The 18,648-nt window shown below is 60.1% G+C and overlaps 1 protein-coding gene across 3 annotated transcripts; it reads left to right on the top strand.

The window, feature by feature from the left end:
* The first annotated feature begins 1,818 nt into the window (after nucleotides 1-1,818).
* LTBP3 (latent transforming growth factor beta binding protein 3) lies at nucleotides 1,819-18,603 on the top strand. Of its 3 annotated transcripts, XM_041721767.1 has the most exons (28): nucleotides 1,819-2,150; nucleotides 5,007-5,336; nucleotides 5,477-5,685; nucleotides 5,837-5,942; nucleotides 6,165-6,257; nucleotides 6,434-6,556; nucleotides 7,058-7,216; nucleotides 7,300-7,485; nucleotides 8,031-8,047; nucleotides 8,125-8,197; nucleotides 8,361-8,459; nucleotides 10,322-10,447; nucleotides 10,530-10,661; nucleotides 10,790-10,918; nucleotides 11,153-11,275; nucleotides 11,515-11,637; nucleotides 14,321-14,443; nucleotides 14,692-14,811; nucleotides 15,671-15,799; nucleotides 16,072-16,239; nucleotides 16,401-16,484; nucleotides 16,752-16,880; nucleotides 16,970-17,107; nucleotides 17,201-17,341; nucleotides 17,480-17,641; nucleotides 17,731-17,811; nucleotides 17,913-18,044; nucleotides 18,195-18,603. In XM_041721767.1, exons 1-28 carry the CDS (start codon nucleotides 1,826-1,828, stop codon nucleotides 18,344-18,346), a joined length of 3,912 nt encoding a protein of 1,303 aa, XP_041577701.1. In that variant the 5' UTR covers nucleotides 1,819-1,825; the 3' UTR covers nucleotides 18,347-18,603. The 3 variants fall into 3 exon arrangements, with proteins under 3 accessions (XP_041577701.1, XP_041577702.1, XP_041577703.1); XM_041721768.1 differs by lacking the exon at nucleotides 8,031-8,047 and having other exon boundaries at nucleotides 7,300-7,486; nucleotides 8,124-8,197; XM_041721769.1 differs by lacking the exon at nucleotides 17,201-17,341.
* The last annotated feature ends 45 nt before the right edge of the window (nucleotides 18,604-18,648 follow it).

An 18,648-nucleotide genomic window follows, 5' to 3' on the forward strand; every position in this document is an offset into this window, starting at 1 on the left:
CACCGGAGGGTCAGGTTCAAAGGAGTGTGAGGAAAATATGACTGTAAAACACTCAGCCTTGCCTCTGGCAGGTGGTAAGCACTCAGTAGTATTCCCTGAACCTGTACCCTGAGGGAGGGTGGGGCTGCTCCTCACACCCTCTTTGGGGTTCCAGCAGTAGGGATCCCCTGAGGATGTGGCCTCACCCCATCCCTGCAACACCAGACTGTATGAACAGGTCAGAGACTACTGAGCAATTCAGGTAAAGGCACCACTTTAAGGGTCTCCCTTAGCCCCATCGGAAGCTACCCAAATAAATCTGTCTTCAAAGTAAAAAGCAGGAGTTCCTTGGACAGGTGTTTCTAAAAGCAAGTCTCCGAACCCCCTCTCCTCAGTAGAGGGTTTGGTGCCACTCTGACTTAGCAGTGTCCCCATCTGGATACCCTGGTCACACACACACACACACACACACACACACACACACACGCACCCCCAGCATAGTCTGTGAGTCAGACCCTGAATCCTGGGGTCTCCTGGCCGGGCTCTGTCACTATGGCTGGGGCCTCAGGACACTGCGGCTTTCTGGGCCTCCGTTCCAGATGAGTGGACAGGCCTGGCCCCTCCTCAGCCCCTGCCAACCCCTGCCCTGGGGCCCTGCTGTGTCCCTCCTCAGCCCCCTGGGCCTTCAAGCTGCACCCCCCTCCTCCCGGCTGTTAGCCTGGGAAGGGGGCCAGGCCCTGAGCTCAGACCTTGGCGATTCCAGAGTGTCTGAGGCTCCGAGCCAGCCCCGCCAGCCCGGCCAGACAAGGCGAAGGAGGTGGGGGCAGGGTGGGCACCAGGAAGCCATGGAGGGGGGGGCTCGGCAGGGAAGCTGGGTCTCCAGCTTTGTTCTTTCTGCCCCTCTTCTGGACCCCTCACGGAGCCCCTGGCCAAAACGGTGCCCTCTGCCTTGGGCCCCCTCCTCAGAAGGGAACGGACCGGCACTAATGAGAAGTGACTCTGGGGGTGGTGAGCCCCCCGCGTGCGCAAGGGCGGCTGGGAGGGTGCCGAGGGGCCGGGGTTCAGCCCCACCTGGCCGCCGGCAGCCGCGTGACCTCGCCGGGCCCCGGGCCCTCCCCCAGCCTCGGTTTCCCGCTCTGACGCGGCCGCGCCGCCCCGCCCCGCCCGGAGGAATCTGGCGGGCGGGCCGCGTCCCAGGTGAGGGCCCTCTGGAAGGCGCCCAGCGCTGCGGCGGCGGCGGGTTCCGGCGGGGCGGGCATCTGGGGCGGGCACCGCCCCCCGGCCTCCGCCCGCCCGCACGCCCTCGCTCCTCCGGGCGGCGGCGGCGACGCTCGAAACAGAAAAAAACTGTCTCCCTGGCCCGGGGCCAGCGTCCCAGCCCCCCTCGCCGCCGCCGCGCCGCAGCCAGGGAAAACAACTGCTCACTTCTCCCTGCGTCCGCCCCGCGCGCTCCCTGCTTCCCGGCGGCCGCGGGAGCCCAGCCCGGCCGGGGGAGGCGCGGAGCGGGCCGGCCGCCCGGCCTTCCTCTCGCCTCGCTCCTCCTCTCCGCCTCAACTCGCTCGGCCTTCGCGCGGCCGCCTCAGTTTGGGGCCTCCGCAGGCCCCCGCCCCCGGCCCCGGTTCGTGGCTGGGCTCCTTCCCGGGGCTCTGGAAGTTTCCGGGCTCCCCGCAGTCCAGCCTCCATCTCTTTGCCTCGCGCCGGGCCCGCGCCCGCGCCTGCCGTCCCCTCCCTGCGCGCTTCCTCTGTTCTTCTCCCTCTCGGCCCTCGCTCCCGCCCCCCGGGCTCCCGGCTTGCTACCCCAATCCCCCACCCCCGGGCGCCGCGACTATAGCCCGGGCGGCCCCGGATGCCCCGGCCCCGCGGGGCTGCTGGCGGCCAGGCCCCTGAGATGCGCGGGGCGGGGGCGGGGGCGGCGGGGCTGCTGGCGCTGCTGCTGCTGCTGCTGGGCCCGGGCGGCGGGGCCGAGGGGGGGCCGGCGGGCGAGCGGGGCGCCGGCGGGGGCGGGGCGCTGGCCCGCGAGCGCTTCAAGGTGGTCTTTGCGCCCGTGATCTGCAAGCGGACCTGTCTCAAGGGCCAGTGTCGGGACAGTTGTCAGCAGGGCTCCAACATGACGCTCATCGGAGAGAACGGCCACAGCACCGACACGCTCACGGGCTCCGGCTTCCGCGTGGGTGAGGGCCAGGGGGCGCGGGTCGGGGGAGCGGGAAGGCAGGCACCGGGACGAATGCGGGAGACACGCCCGGGTAGGGTACATGACACCGGGGGCCAGGGGTGCGGAAAGCAGAGCTCTGGGGCCTGGGGCCCCGGTGACCTGAGGAGCTTGGGAGGCTGGAGTCCTGAGGCTAGAGTCAGAGGGCTGCATGGACCCCGCCTTACAGCTTTGGGGTAGGGCTGAGACCTAAGGTATAGGGTCATGCTGGGGTCCCAGATGACACAGGCCACTGGGAAGGCGCTGGGTTCTGAGAGGGAATCAAAGTCAGCACACAGGGGCTTTTGAGGGATGTGAGCTGGGGCCTGGAGGTCACAGAGAAGGGATAAATATTCCCTTAAGGAACAGATTTGCTGGAAGAAACGAAAAGTCCTTCCAAAACGTCTAAAGCAGGGCCTGCCAGGGGTAGACACCTGCATGCTCTGGGAAGAGCCAAGGCCAAGGCTGGGGGTGAAGTTAGATATTGGCAATGTCTTGGAGGAAAGAAGTGCTGAGGCCTACCAAGTGGAATGCAGGCTTGGAGGTGGGGGCTGGTTTGGTTCCTCGGTCCTCCTTTTTCACGGTGTCCCATCTATGCCTTCCCCTTAAGCTCTCAAGAGCTCTGCCGCAGAGTCTCCCTTCCCTAACAAGCCCTCAGGACTCCCCAGTTCCAACTGGAGCCTGCCCCTTCCCCGGCATCTCTCTTCAAAGGGCCAGCCCTGGCGCTCCACTCTCCTCCTACCAGGGCCCTGTGGGCCAGGCTGGGGGAGGTGTCCCAGCAGTAATTACCCTCCTGGACAGGGTAATTAAGCTGGGCCCAGGATGGCACCAGCAAAACGGCCCCTCTTACACATTCCTATACTCACATACAGACTCACAGACCCAAGGAACCCCACTGATGTGGTCCATAGTTCTTGGGAGGTGTGTGTGTGCTTGTGTGCGTGCATAGGCTTTGGAGTAACACTCTGTGATTAATTACATGTTTCTTTGTGTTGTCTTGGGTGCATGTCTCCAGTCACTATGAGAGTGTTTCTGTGAGCTTGTGTTGGTGCCAGAATGAATGTGTGTGTGTATGTGTGTGTGTGTGTGTGAGAGAGAGAGAGAGACAGAGAGACAGAGAGAGAGACAGGATGACCGTGCATGTGAGTGTATGTGGGCCCAGCCTCCCAGACCCCCTGGCCATACTGCCCAGGCTGCTGTCTCCATCTGTGCTGCCCACATCCCTCAGGCTTGGTGCCCAGGCCACAGTGGGCGGGTGTCATTGAGAGGTCACCCTCACCGCTATGGGTGACTCACTGGAAGGCAGGAAGAAGCGGATCCTGTCTCCCCCAGCCCAAGACACGCCTCTTCTGCCCTGACAGTCCTGGCAGGATGGGCTGGGCTGGGATGCTCTTAGCCAGCCCTGATGGCCATAGATGTGGGTTGTCCCTCTGAGGCACTGCAAGTGTCCAGAAGAACATCACCCTCATCTTTCCATTCTAAGAAGTGAGAGCAGGCAGGAGAGGGGCTGGGTCTGGTGTGAGAGCTCAGGGCCCCAAGGCTGGATGTGGGATGTGAGTGTGTGTTGCAGAAAGACATAGATCTCAGCCTGTCACTCAGTCACTCCTTCATTCATCCCCCCTGAACCTCCTCTGGGGGGAGAGGCAGACCCAGAGCTGAGGCAGACCCAGCCCTGCCCTCCAAAGCACCCTTTACAGTGTGGGAGACAGACATAAATATAACCAAGTCAAGTGCCAGACAGAGCTGGGTGGAGGGTGATAACTCAGGAGAGGGAACAGAGGTGAGGGGGGTGGGTGTATGGGAAAAGGCTCCCTTCCCAGAGGAGAAGCTGAAGCTGGAAGGGTAATATTTGAATACGTAGAGGTGGAGGGTCAGGGCCCCAAGGGGAAGCAGTGGCATGAATAAAAAAAAAGCCATAGTGGCAGGAGATGTGATATGTTTTTAGGAGGAGGGAGAAGAGTGCTAAGGCATGGGGTGCATGTGGAAAGAGCAGAGGGGGATTAGCTTATAACAGATTCATTCTGGGCCATGGAGAGCCTTAAATGTTTGGATGATGAAGCAAGCAGTGGGCAGGGGTGTGATATCAGGGCTTTGCCTGAGAGGGGTTTCTCTAGGGGCAGTAGTCCAAGATGGGAGGGGAAGAGGGGGAAGAGGATGTGGATTTCTGACAGTGTTCCCTGGATGGAGGTGGCCAAGAGAGGTCCCAGAGAGGTAGTAGCTAGAGATGTGGGCATCGCTGATAGTGGTGAGGTATAGGCCCTGGGATGGCAAGGCAGAAGGAGGAAAGGAGGGAGGGCTCAGAGAGGGCTGAGGTCTGAAGGAGGGAGAATTTAGAAGAGGAGGAAGTGCCAGATAGAGGTCACATTCCCAGGAAAGTCTGGAGGGGAAAGCCAGAGGAGAAAGCAGCTGTTCCATCACCACCAGCACCATCATTTGCTAGTACTTTTTAAACACCCTCCATGTGCCAGGCACCGTGCTGAGTATTTGTACAGGCATTACCTCCTTGAGTAGACACAACAAACATCCCTACAGATGAGAACGCTGAGGCACAGGGAGGAGGAGCAAGATGCTCAGGGCCACACAGCTGGCACATGGCCTCCTTGCTAGGATTTAAATCCAGGATTTAAGACTCCAGAAGCTAACATGGGTAGAAGGATGTTGGGAAGACCTAGAGAGCAGTTTCTACAGGTTCCAAAACCAGCTTCTCAAGGAGGACAGAACCAGTGGGTGGCAAGGAAGTGGGGAGGAGGGGAAAGAGAGGGATGAGGAGGGACCTGGCTGAGGACTGGGGGCTGGGGGTGCCGATGTGCCTGGACCCTGATCTACCTCCCCTCCTCAGTGGTGTGCCCTCTGCCCTGCATGAACGGTGGCCAGTGCTCCTCCCGAAACCAGTGCCTGTGTCCCCCGGACTTCACGGGTCGCTTCTGCCAGGTGCCCGCCGGAGGAGCTGGCGGGAGCACCGGCGGCTCGGGCCCTGGGCTGGGCCGGGCCGGGGCCCTGTCCACAGGTGCGCTGCCGCCCCTGGCTCCAGAGAGCGAGTCTGTGGCCAGCAAGCACGCCATCTACGCGGTCCAGGTGATCGCTGATCCGCCGGGGCCTGGGGAGGGACCCCCTGCCCAGCATGCAGCCTTCCTGGTGCCTCTTGGGCCAGGACAGATCTCAGCAGAAGGTACCGGACCACACGGGGCAGACCCGGGGAGGCCAAAGGGGGCGGACACACTGGTGGTGGGACCTCCAGGAGACCCCGCCCCCTGGCTCGACAACCTGTAGTGTGGGGCAGCACTGAAGCCACCGTGCACCGCCCCTCAGTGCAGGCCCCGCCCCCCGTGGTGAACGTGCGCGTCCACCACCCACCGGAGGCCTCGGTCCAAGTGCACCGCATCGAGGGGCCGGGGCCGAATGCCGAAGGCCCCGCCCCTTCGCAGCACCTGCTGCCGCACCCCAAGCCCCAGCACCCCCGGCCACCCACCCAGAAGCCCCTGGGCCGCTGCTTCCAGGACACACTACCCAAGCAGCCCGTGAGTGAATCCACAGTCCAGCTGGACCAGCCCTTGGGTCTCAGGGTTATCCTGTCCCAGCTCAATGCTGATTGCGCAAAACAGGGGTCCCCTGAGGAGGGAGGCCGGGCGGGGCTGGGCCCCCTGTGACCCCTGTTCCAACTTCCCCTAGTGTGGCAGCAATCCCCTCCCGGGCCTCACCAAGCAGGAGGACTGCTGTGGGAGCATCGGCACCGCATGGGGCCAGAGCAAGTGCCATAAATGCCCTCAGCTGCAGTGTGAGTGCCTGGGCTCAGGGATACCCGCTGCTGCAGGGGGGAACCCATGCATACCTCCTCCTCCCCTACAGGGGGAGGACCTAGCCTATGCAGCTTGAGCCTCTCACTGCCCACCAAATTACCCCCCTCCCAGCATCCCACTCTGCTCCTCCCCAGCGCCCTCCTTTCCCTCCCCGCAGGACCCCCAGTATCCTCCCCTGCCATGCTGTCCTCTCTCTGCAGACACAGGGGTGCAGAAACCAGGACCTGTACGTGGGGAGGTGGGCGCCGACTGCCCCCAGGGCTACAAGAGACTCAACAGCACCCACTGCCAGGGTATGGGCCAGCCAGGAGATTCTGTGGACTGGAGGGACAAGCCAGTTGTCACTGTGGGAGGTCCCATGGTGGGTGACAGAGGAGGTGGGGCTGGAGCAGGACCTTGAGGTTCTTGGAGCAGCTTGCTGTCACCCTGTGGCCCCACACTAGAGAGATCACATTCCCACTTACCACAGATATCAACGAGTGCGCGATGCCGGGCATGTGTCGCCATGGTGACTGCCTCAACAACCCTGGCTCCTATCGCTGCGTCTGCCCACCTGGCCATAGCTTGGGTCCCTCCCGAACGCAGTGCATTGGTGAGAATGGGGGGCTCAGGTCCTGGGGAGGTCACAAGGCATGGACAGGAGAGGTAAGGCTCCAAGCAGCAAGGATCAGAGGTCGCAAAGGTCAGAGTGGGGTCAGGGTTGATTGGAGGAGGAATAAGGCCCAGAGCCGATAGGATCAGGGATCAGTGGGCTCAGGAGTCACATGAGATCTGGTTAGAGGTCACATGGGGTCAGGGGCTATACAGAGCGAGGGTCATATGAGATCATGGGCTGGTTGGGTAGGAGGGATAGAGTCTAGAGCAACTAGAATCAAGGGCCAGTGGGGCCAGTTGATCACAGAGATTTCAGGGGTCACATGCGGCCAGAGAAACCAGGTTCAGGGATCACATGAATTCAGGGTCATGTGAGGTCAGAGGCTGCATGAGGATCAAGGGTGGTCTGAGCCAGAGAGGCAAGGTCTGGAGCAGTTGGTAAGAGGGACATGGGCAGTGTTCAAGGCAGGATGCCCATGCCTGCCCCTGGCCCCTGCAGCGGACAAGCCAGAGGAGAAGAGCCTGTGTTTCCGCCTGGTGAGCCCCGAGCACCAGTGCCAGCACCCACTGACCACGCGCCTTACCCGCCAGCTCTGCTGCTGCAGTGTGGGCAAGGCCTGGGGTGCGAGGTGCCAGCGCTGCCCCACTGATGGCACCGGTGAGCCTGAGGCGTGTGGGGCTGAGGGGCCGTCTGTGTGCCTGTCCAGGAAATACTCATTTTTCTGCCCCTTGCTCTGGCAGCTGCCTTCAAGGAGATCTGTCCAGCTGGGAAGGGGTACCACATCCTCACTTCCCACCAGACACTCACCATTCAGGGAGAAAGTGACTTTTCCCTTTTCCTGCACCCCGACGGGCCACCCAAGCCCCAACAGCTCCCTGAGAGCCCTAGCCGGGCACCACCACCTGAGGACACAGAGGAAGAGCGAGGTCTGGCCTGACCCTTTCCATTCCCTGACAGATGCCAAACACCTAGACCTGACCCCTGGACTCCTGACCTGCAGATATGACCTCAGGGTCTAACGCCTAACTCCTAATCCTTGACCTAACCACTGGCCCCCAGAGCTAACCCTCTTGTCCCTAAGCAAGGTTGCAACCCTAGGATTTATCCCCTGATCAACAGGATCTGACCATCCATTTTCCTCCAGATTTATTCCTCTGAGTACGGAACCCCTTTGATTTCCACCAGGGCATTGATCCAGCTCAAATGTTGTACCTAGATATGACCTTCTGACTCTTGACCCAAGGATTTTGACTCTAGAGATCACCTCCTAAGCCTTATTCTATAACCCAAGGACCTTGACCAGCCATTGTTCCCTATAACTGTTTCCCTGGCCCTAGGATCTAACTCTTGACACTTGACCCAGAGACATGATTGTTGAACTCTTAGAGACCCTAACCACAAATAACTGCCGATCCTAGTCGTACTCCCTCCTCCCAGCCCTGCACTAATGCCCCATCATCTTCCCTTTTAGGGGTGAGCACCGACTCAGTGAGTATGAGCCTGGGCGGGAGGAGCAGGGAAGCTAAGGAGACAATGGGAAGCTAAGGAGACTACTGTCCTCACAGCCAGTGATCGAGGAGGAGTCAGCACAGCAGAGTCACCCGACTGCCACCATGTCTCCTGCCAGGCCATACCCGGGTGAGCTGGGCACTGCAGGAACCAGTCCTCATGGGGGTGGTTGACAGAGGAGCCACAAAAGGATAGTGAAGCTGGATGTGAAATCCTAGCCAATGGCTTGCCTAGAGAGGGGTGGCTTTCCCATTGTTCACAACCCCTGATGGATCTACACTTCTGCCTACAGAGTTGATCTCTCGGCCCTCGCCTCCCACTGTGCGCTGGTTCCTGCCAGACCTCCCGCCATCCCGCAGTGCAGTGGAGATCGCTCCTACTCAGGTCACAGGTAAGACCTGTCCACCTAGGCCACGTCCCAGAGAAGACCCCTCCCTGGCTTAATTTTACTCCTCCCTCACCACCTCCCCAATCATTCCTGAGCACTAACATTTACCCTGGGGTTACTCTGTGCCAGGCTGTGTACTGCACTGGCCTCTGGGGAAGCCATTGTGTGCAGCAGAGACCCCATTCTGCCCTTGAATAATGCCAGTATTTTGGTGCTCAGCTCAGTCCGAGGGTACTAATCCACTCATCCAACAAATATTTATTGAGCACCTACTACATGCCAGGCACTGTTTAGGTGCTGGGGATACAGTAGTAAACCAAAGCCAGAAATTCTCTGTTCTTGCAGGGCAAACAGACACCAGACAGATCAGTGGCTAAAAATCTAGTATGTCTCATAAATGCCGTGGAAAAATAAATCCAAGAAGGAAAGAAGTTTGGGAGTTGTGATAATATGGAGGGTGGCAAGGAGAAAAGGTTTTCTGGGCAGGGCTTTGAAAGAGTGTTAGAAATGAACAAGAAGTGGGGAAGGAATGGGTGTGCAGGTTGGGAAAACTGACATTCCAAGGGAAGATCAGGCAAAGGGTACATGAAACATTGGTGGATGGAAAACCACACACAGCCCAGTGTTTTTGAACCAAGGGAGGGCCAACTCACAGAGCCTTGTTAAGAGGCCTGGGTTTGATCCCAAAGGCTGTGGGAAGAGTCCGTAGGGTTTGGGGCATCATGATAATTGCTAGCTATGGCTGAGCAACTGCCTTGTGCCAGGCACTGACTGAAGGGTTTTACATACTAAATATCATTTAACCTTCTCCTACTGTGAATGTGGGTATGGTTAGCTTCATCATCCAGATGAGAATACAGGGGCTCAGATTCAATAGCTTGTTCCTCCGCCGCAGTCAGGAGCCAGATTCTAGTCTGTCTGGGTGGGCTCCAGAGCTACAAAGGAGCTACCAGCTGATTGGAATCTAGGGGGCTCTGGGGGTGGGGGCCCAGGGTGGCAGTCCTGGAGGCCTGTATGGGCTAGGACAGCGAGTGACAGCTCCCTCAGGGCTGTGGGAATGTGGGGGAAGAGGCACCTGGGGAGGCTTCTCAGGGGAGGGGGTGTTCAGGAGGCTGGGGAGCCAAATATTCTAGGTGAAAAGAGCAGCCTGCTGGGTATGTTTGGGTTGGGGCAGAGCTCAGGATCCAGTCCAGGGTTTCAAGGAGGAGGGAAGTGAAGGAGGAGGAGGAGAAACAGGAGGCAGGGAGTTCAGGACTGGTGACAAAGAGTGCAAAGGGGGTTTCTGGATCTGACCACTTCTGCACAACCAGGGGGCATGCAGATTCCCAGGAAATGAGCTCCTTGCCTGCCTTGGGAGGAGGAGGAAAGCAACCATTCTGGAATAGGGGACCCAGGTCCTTGAGGCAAAGGTGTTGGGGTCACTGGGCTAGAGTATAGGGGAGTGTATAAGGCTACAGGGTTTTAAATATTGTGAGTGGAGGGGGAGGGTCTCAGAGCCTGTTGGGTAGGGGTATTGGAATGACTGAATGGCCCTGAGGGGAGGTGATGGTGTTTGGGGTGCTGGAGATGGAAGGCAGTAGGGATAGAAATATCAGGGATACTAGAGTTGAGGTTAGGAATGGAACCTGGGGTTGCCCTCTGGGGTCGTGATGTTGGGGTTATCTGGGATGGAGGTGCAGGAAATCCTAGGATTGGAGTATGAGCTACAAGGACCCGAGGTCATGGTGTGATCAGGCTCGGGTATCTGGGTCATAGGAATAGGGCATCGAGGTCTGCCCGGGAACCGGGAACCAGAACCATGGCAGAAAGTGAGCGCTCCCTGCTCAGCCCCCTGCTCAACCGCCTCCCCCTCTCCCGCCTCCCAGAGACAGACGAGTGCCGCCTGAACCAGAACATCTGTGGCCACGGAGAGTGCGTCCCGGGCCCCTCGGACTACTCCTGTCACTGCAATCCCGGCTACCGATCGCACCCGCAGCACCGCTACTGCGTGGGTGAGCGCGGGGGAGTGGGTGGCCCCGGGGCGGCCTAGGATCCCAACGCCCTGAGACATCTCCCCGCCCGGGTCCTTCTCAGACGTGAATGAGTGCGAGGCGGAGCCATGCGGCGCCGGGAGGGGCGTCTGCATGAACACGGGCGGCTCGTACAACTGCCACTGCAACCGGGGCTACCGCCTGCACGTCGGCGCCGGGGGGCGCTCGTGCGTGGGTGAGCATGGTGGGGGCTAGCGCGGGGTAGGGGTGGGGCAGGGCGGATGGGGGCCTCTCCTCTGGATTGCCGTGTAACCGCCTCCACCGCCCCTGGCAACCCCCTCACGCCCTCTTCCTCCTACTCAGACCTGAACGAGTGCGCCAAGCCTCACCTGTGTGGCGATGGCGGCTTCTGCCTCAACTTCCCCGGCCACTACAAGTGCAACTGCTACCCCGGCTACCGGCTCAAAGCCTCACGACCACCCGTGTGCGAAGGTGGGGGAGACCCCATCCAGACCGACAGGGGGTCCTCTACTGTCCCTCGACCTGGGCTGGGGGCAGGAGGCCTGGACTCCAGCTCTGGGCCTCTCAGAGGTTGGGCTGCGGGAGCCCAGAGGACTGGGTTGGCCTTGGTGATCTGTAACGGAGGGAGGCCCCACCCGGGACACTGAGCGCCTGGCCCGCCACATTGTCCCCAAATGGGTCTCCCTCCTCCCCCGCCCCGCACAGACATCGACGAGTGCCGAGATCCCAGCTCCTGCCCGGATGGCAAATGCGAGAACAAACCCGGGAGCTTCAAGTGCATTCCCTGTCAGCCCGGCTACCGCAGCCAAGGGGGCGGGGCCTGCCGCGGTGAGGGGCGGGGCGTGGATCCAGACGGGGCGGGGATTCGAAGGCTGATGGGCGGGGCCCGTGCGGAAGTTGTCTCCGGGACCCAGCAGTTTCCGGGTCCTGTTAGGACAGGGGCGGGGCAGATGGCGGTGAGAGGCGCCTGGCAGTGGGGGCCTGCCCCATCCCAGGCAGAGACCCCCGCCCCGGCACAACGCGGGGTCCGAGGGGGCGGCGACCGAGGCGCGTCTTCGCCGCTGCAGACGTGAACGAGTGTGCCGAGGGCAGCCCCTGCTCGCCCGGCTGGTGCGAGAACCTCCCAGGCTCTTTCCGCTGCACGTGCGCCCAGGGCTACGCGCCGGCGCCCGACGGCCGCAGTTGCCAGGGTGAGCCCCAGCCCCTTCCCCGATGCTCCCGCACCCACTCACGCGTGGAAGCTGGGGACCGAGTAAGCCTGTCTGTCCCATGTTGGGCAGGAGATAGCTAATTCACCCTCCAGTTCACTGGACCTGGCTGATGAAAGGGCCACCAGAATTTCTACAGAAGAAGGGTCTTAGGGAGGCGAGGCTTGAAGCTGCTTTTGCAAAGCACATTTCTTACATTTAAAGGGGAAAAAAGATATTAAAGGACAAGGAGGGGCGTTAGTAGTTCTGCTGCACTGTTTCTTAGGCACCAAGAGGTGGGCTGGGGCTGGGATTCAGAGAAACTGAGGAACATTAGGCACAGACTGGAGAATGCAGGGCTGTGGGCCTGGCTGGAATGTGGGTTCGGGGCTGGGAGGAGGGGAGGCCAGAACTGCCCGGAAAGAACAGTAGGAATTTAACCAAGCAAAGAAAGCCAGCACCAGGGAACTCAGAGGTGAAAATCAGTGCGGGATGCACAGGAAACTGAGGTGTAAGCAGAGGGTGAGGGGCTGAGTTCTGGCTGGTGAGGGGCAGGGCCCCACCCTCTAGGAGGCCTCCTGAGCCCTGCTCAGATGAGGCTGAGCTTCATCCTGAGGGTGTTATGAGGCACCTGAAGCATTTTAAGGGGAAGGCCGATGAGATTCACCATTGGCTTTAGAAAGTTTCCTGCTGCTGAGTGTGCAGAGTAGCTGACGGTTTGCTGGAGACTCAGGACACAGATGGTGGTGGACATGATGAGGGTAGTGGCCTCAAGATGGTCATGGGGTGATGTGATATAAGAGAAATATTAAAGCAGATTACCTGGGCTTGTTAACTGGATGTCAAGGTGAGAGAGGCGGGGAGAGAGGGACCCTCCAGGTTTCTGGTTTGGGTGACTCTGTGGGTGGTGCTGTTTGTTGGGATAGGGCCTCCAGGGGTGGTGCAGATTTGAGAAGGAAGACACTACATTTCATGCTGGACAAATTGAGTAGGTGGTCCCTGTGGGCCTCTGAGCTGGAGATGCCAGCAGAGGGTGGGCGGTACAGATTAGAAGCCTTGGCCAGACACAGTCCCCTGGAATTGTGGACTTCTGGGGACTGTGGAGCCTTGGGGTGTGCTTGCTCAGCCAAAGAGGGTGGGTCCAGTGAGTGGAGCCTCAGCAAAGCCTTGTGGGCAAGGCCACATCAACAGAAGGTAGGGGGATAGGAGTGAGAAGTGGGGGCGGATGGAAGAAGGCTCAGCGAATATGAGCTGAGAAACTGGGGAGAGGCTTCCAGGGCAGAGGAAGATGAACCAAATGCACAAGAGACGTTCTTGTAAAGTAAAAAGTGAGTAGTGAGATGAGAAAGTCCCTGGTAACCTTGGTTGGGTGGCTTCTGTGGCATGAGGGGGCCAAGAGATGCAGGCGGCAAGTGAGGAAGAGTGGGACATGGGGCTACCAGAATGGGGTTTAGGGTTGTAGGCTAAGGAGATACGAGGAAAGTAGGCCAGGGGATGATAATCGCAGCTGGGGGAGGAGCCATGGGCAGGAGAAGGGACATCTCTTGCTCTAGCAGATGTAATAATTTTCAGGAGGTTAAAGGAGATTACCCTTAGTTTTCTCAATGAACACTGGAGGAGGGCCTGAGTCCAGCAGGGGACTTGCAATGACCAGTAGAGGTTTGGGACTGCCCAAGGGCATGGGAGCTGCCTAGGGACTTTCCAGAAGTCCAGACTTGGAAGGAGGGGCAGGGTGGTGCCAGCCACGCTGAGTATCAGGCAGGGCCTAAGGCCAGAGGGAGTGGCCATGGCCCAGGGTGCTCAGCCTGGCCATAGCCTGCACCCTACTCAACATCCTGGATCTGGAGGCCCAGAGGGAAGCATGGCCTGGCAGAGCAGTGCTGAGGGAGGAGAGGTGTTGCAGGCCTCTGAGGGAGAAGGTGGGATAGGGGACTTGAGAACAGCAGAGGCCGGGAGCAGGGGTGGGGGGGGTGGGGGAGGAGGAGGAAGCAACTGCCACTAAAGTGAAGGTCACAGAAACTGATGGTGTAAGGTCAAGGCTAGGCCTGGCTGACCCTATGGACGCTGAAAAGTACTCGAGTGGGGAGCAAGACAGAGAAAGGGAGACTAGGAAGGTGGGTGCTGACAGCAAAGAGAAAGTGAAGGCTGGCATGGGGGCCAAGTGCACCGTGGAGGCAGAGCATGTTTGGAAGGGATCTGAGGTGTGGCCAAGAACCAGCTTCTGCCACAAGGGACTGCAGAGAAGCATGCTTTCAGGGGAAGGCCAAGTTCCTTTACTGCACAAGCAGAAGACTTTATTCTGTGAGAAGGACAAAGAGAGGGGCTTGTTTACGTGGGAAGAAAGGGAGCCATGGCAGATGAAAGGGTGAGAGCAGCTGGGCAAGGAAGACCAGGGCAGCATGGGAAGAGGAGATGGGGAAGGTGCCCTTGTCTGATGAGGATGGACGAAAGCTGGGGAAGCTTGAGCTCTTTGGAACCAGACACAACCCAGGGTCCCTGGCAGCACCTGGCCTGGTCACCAGGGCACTGTGTGCCACACAGAGGGGTGGTAGGGGCCTGTACTTCCCTTGAGCACCCCGGGCCTCAGCTCCGGTGCTCCATGCCACAGGCATGGGTGGGGAAAGGGGATCAGAGGCCTGAGACCATCCCGTGCTGGCCCTCACCTCCCCTCCCCCATGTCCTACAGATGAGGATGAGTGTGAGGCCGGGACTGTGTGTGACAATGGCATCTGCACCAACACGCCAGGCTCTTTCCAGTGTCAATGCCTCTCTGGCTATCATCTGTCAAGAGACCGGAGCCGATGTGAGGGTGAGCAGTGCCAAGAGTTGGGAGTTAACCTGTTCCTCCCTACCTCAGGACTTCCACTGCGCAGGCTCCAAGCCCAGGGGCTCCCTGTAAACAAGCCAGGCCCTTTCCTGTCCAGCCCCAATCCGGATCAGAGATGGGGCATGAGGTGTGGGCCCGACCTAGGGGTCTGGGGGTAGCCTTGGCAGTCTGAGTGGAGTGCTGTCTGAGTGGAGTGAGTCCTGAGATCCCCTACCTTTGATCCTCTACAGACATTGATGAGTGTGACTTCCCCGCAGCCTGCATTGGGGGTGACTGCATCAACACCAATGGTTCCTACCGATGTCTCTGTCCCCAGGGGCATCGGCTGGTAGGCGGCAGGAAGTGCCAAGGTATGGGGGGGATTGGCTGAGAGTTCCTGAGGAGGGATGGCTGGGAATGGCAGTCATCTCCTAGACACACTGTTGATCTGTCTTTCCATAATCCGTCTGCCCACACATTCACACAGCCTTCAACTCCTTCACCTAGAATAGCAACAGTAATAATGAAAGTAATTATGTGGCACTTACTCTGTGCCAGCTCACCCTTAGGTGCAGTAGCCAGCAGGAGTTTACTGAGAACCTACTATTTGCCACCTTCTATCCGATGTACAGGTGTGGAGCAACCACCCAGGGTTCCCACTAGGGGGGGCTGACATATAAACTGATTCCTACCATTCAGGATGCCAAAAGAGGTCTGGACAAATGATTAACTGGCAACAGAAAGGTGACAGTTGAATTGGAACTTGGAGCATAAAGATGGTCCCCTAACACATAAATAAGTCCCCATGCAGAGAGAAGCACGGATGGTATTCCAGGCCCAAAGAACAGTGTGTTCAGAGCACAGAGATCTGGAAGGAGCTAGTTGTGTTTTGTGTGGAGAATGCTCCTAACATAGAGTTGGGGGGTGTTGGTGTTTAAAGGATAAAACTGAAAGATATCAGGAGGCCAAACTGCAGGTCCTCAAATGCTGAGTTGAGGACTCCATTTGTTGTCAGTGACAGCCATCGCAGGTTTCAGGAAGAAGACAGTGAATGTGCACACCTCTACCCACAGGCACAGACAGACACGAGCAGACTTCCTGTTGTGTGTACTTTGAGATCAAAGTGGAAGTTTGAGTTCTGAGCTTGTGTGAGTCCCTGGAGGCACATCCTTAGAGAGGAGGGGCTGGTTCCCTTGGAGCAACTATTTCTGCTTCCCTCCCTCACCACAGACATAGATGAGTGCAGCCAGGACCCGGGCCTGTGCCTTCCCCACGGGGCCTGTGAGAATCTGCAGGGCTCCTACACTTGCATCTGTGATGAGGGCTTCACGCCCACCCAGGACCAGCACAGCTGTGAGGGTGAGTGCCCTCCAGGCTCCTCCTCAGGCTGTACCACTTCCGTTAGCTGCAGCTTTGGTGCAGAGATGGACTCTGGTCCCACCCTCTGGAATCTGGGGAATGGGGAGAAGTGCCTTGCAGGGGAGCCCTGAATGCCACCTTGAGGATGGAGCTTGACCCTGGACAGGGCAGCTGAGGGGAGCCAGGGAATGTGAAGGAGCAGAGGAATGAGGTTGGTGGGGAGGTGGGTTGACGAGACTGCAGGGCCCTGAGCTGCCCTCCGCTCCCCTCAGAGGTGGAGCAGCCCCACCACAAGAAGGAGTGCTACCTTAACTTCGATGACACGGTGTTCTGCGACAGTGTACTGGCCACCAATGTCACCCAGCAGGAGTGCTGCTGCTCACTGGGGGCTGGCTGGGGAGACCACTGCGAGATCTACCCCTGCCCAGTCTACAGCTCAGGTCAGGAGTCTCCATTTCTTCATTTTGGAAACAGAGTAGGGGAACGGCCCTCCCTGGGTCGGTGGGAAATGGGGCGGAGAGTTCCGGCCTGAGCCCGAGGGCTAGTGCGCACGCGCTCAGTCCTGCCTCCTTTCCTTCCCACGGCCGTTCTCTCACCGCAGCTGAGTTCCACAGTCTCTGCCCAGACGGGAAGGGCTACACCCAAGACAACAACATTGTCAACTATGGCATCCCGGCCCACCGTGGTAAGCCCCAACGCGGCTCCGCCCACCGATGTTTGGACCGCCCCGATCCCGCCCGTGCTCTCTAGTTCGGTAGCGAGCACTGGGGTAAGCCCCGCCCACGCCTTCAGCGCCTGCCCCGCCCCTACCCCCGTCACGGCAGCGTCGGGAAAAGCCTCTCCCACGGAGTTTGCTCCGCTCCCGCGGTAAGCCCCGCCCACCTCCCTGACCGCGTGCCGGAGCCGCCGGGCAGGTGGAGGCCACAGGCACCCGCGGCTTGTCACTCCATAGACATCGACGAGTGCATATTGTTTGGGGCGGAGATCTGCAAGGAGGGCAAGTGCGTGAATACGCAGCCGGGCTACGAGTGCTATTGCAAGCAAGGCTTCTACTACGACGGGAACCTACTGGAGTGCGTGGGTAAGGGGCCATTGGACAGTGGCCGGGAGACGCGCACAACCGTCCCACTTCGGGCCAGTACCCTCCACTCGCGCTCTTCCTCCCCGCAGACGTGGACGAGTGCCTGGACGAGTCCAACTGCCGGAACGGAGTGTGTGAGAACACGCGCGGCGGCTACCGCTGTGCCTGCACACCACCTGCCGAGTACAGCCCGGCGCAGCGCCAGTGTCTAAGCCCTGAGGAGATGGGTGAGGCCCAGGCCTGCTGGCTGGGGAACCAGGAGGGGAGCGGGGGCGGGCCGAGCTGTGACCGCCACCCCCCCATGCCCTCGCTACCCGTAGACATAGACGAGTGCCAGGACCCGGCAGCCTGCCGCCCTGGTCGCTGCGTCAACCTGCCGGGCTCCTACCGCTGCGAGTGCCGCCCGCCCTGGGTGCCCGGGCCCGCCGGCCGAGATTGCCAGCTCCCAGAGAGCCCAGCCGGTGAGGGCGAGTTGTCCTGGGCCGACTCCAGGGCCCGGACCTCCACTGTGTGGTGTCCAGGGGTCGCAGCCCCGCAAGGGTAGGTTGGAACCGGGAGCTGACTGTCCCCCCTAGCTGATGCCTGGTGTTCCTCCATAGAGCGTGCCCCAGAGCGACGGGACGTGTGCTGGGCCCAGCGTGGAGAAGATGGCATGTGCGCGGGGCCCCTGACTGGGCCAGCCCTCACCTTCGACGACTGCTGCTGTCGCCAGGGCCGCGGTTGGGGGGCCCAGTGCCGCCCCTGCCCACCTCGCGGTGCTGGTGGGCACCACCTGGGAGCAGTTGGCAGAGGAGTATTGGGGCGGGAGCCTGGGTGCATCCCAGTCACTGACCGCCCCTGTCCTTCCCAGGGCCCCAGTGCCCGACATCGCAGAGTGAGAGCAACTCCTTCTGGGATGCCAGCCCCTTGCTGCTGGGGAAGCCCCCTCGAGGTGAGTTTAACAACGGGGAAGGGACAGAGGCGACGAGGGTCATCAACCATCAGCTTGGTGGAGGTGGAGGTTGATGTCCGCATTATCCCCGCCTGGCGCAGAAGAGGACAGCTCTGAAGAGGATTCAGATGAGTGCCGCTGCGTGAGTGGCCGCTGCGTGCCCCGGCCGGGCGGTGCGGTGTGCGAGTGTCCCGGCGGCTTCCAGCTCGACGCATCTCGTGCACGCTGCGTGGGTAAGCGAGCAGGGCGAAGGGGGCAGGGCAGGGGTTCTGGGGGGTGGGGCCAATGCCCAGGCCAGCTGCAGGGGGGTGGAGGGGCACACTAAGGGGGTTGAGTGCTCTGGCGCCCTTGATGAAGCCCGCACCTGTCGCCCTCACTTCCAGACATCGATGAGTGCCGAGAGCTGAACCAGCGCGGGTTGCTGTGCAAGAGCGAGCGCTGCGTGAACACGAGTGGCTCCTTCCGCTGCGTCTGCAAAGCTGGCTTCGCGCGCAGCCGCCCGCATGGGGCCTGCGTGCCCCAGCGTCGCCGCTAACGGAGAGCCAGACCTTGGCCATCAGCGAGGGGCTTCCACCTGACCCTCTGGGCGAGCTCTGCCTCTATCGTCTGCCGTGACTCGGGGCTTGGACCCAGAGCTCTCCAGGGCCCGCAGACCCCTTCCTGTGCCTGGAGTTACAAGGGCATCTGTAGCGGGATGCCACCCAGGTCACAGGTGGAGATTGGGTCTGGGGCACTGGTGGCTTCCTCCCAGAGGGCATTTCCTGGAAACTGATAAATCAGATTGTGCCTCTACTTTTGGCTTTCGAACAAATCGATGTTCACGTCTGCGATGGGCAT

Source organism: Vulpes lagopus, chromosome 11 (assembly GCF_018345385.1).
Source record: "Vulpes lagopus strain Blue_001 chromosome 11, ASM1834538v1, whole genome shotgun sequence".
Classification (NCBI taxonomy): domain Eukaryota; kingdom Metazoa; phylum Chordata; class Mammalia; order Carnivora; family Canidae; genus Vulpes; species Vulpes lagopus.

Bases quoted from the DNA above. Each gene is read 5' to 3' on its own strand.
- LTBP3 (XM_041721767.1), top strand. From the start codon at position 1,826: ATGCCCCGGCCCCGCGGGGCTGCTGGCGGCCAGGCCCCTGAGATGCGC. The intron at 6,258-6,433 runs GTATGGGCCAGC...CACTTACCACAG, and splicing joins CAACAGCACCCACTGCCAGG to ATATCAACGAGTGCGCGATG. The intron at 10,919-11,152 runs GTGGGGGAGACC...CGCCCCGCACAG, and splicing joins ACGACCACCCGTGTGCGAAG to ACATCGACGAGTGCCGAGAT.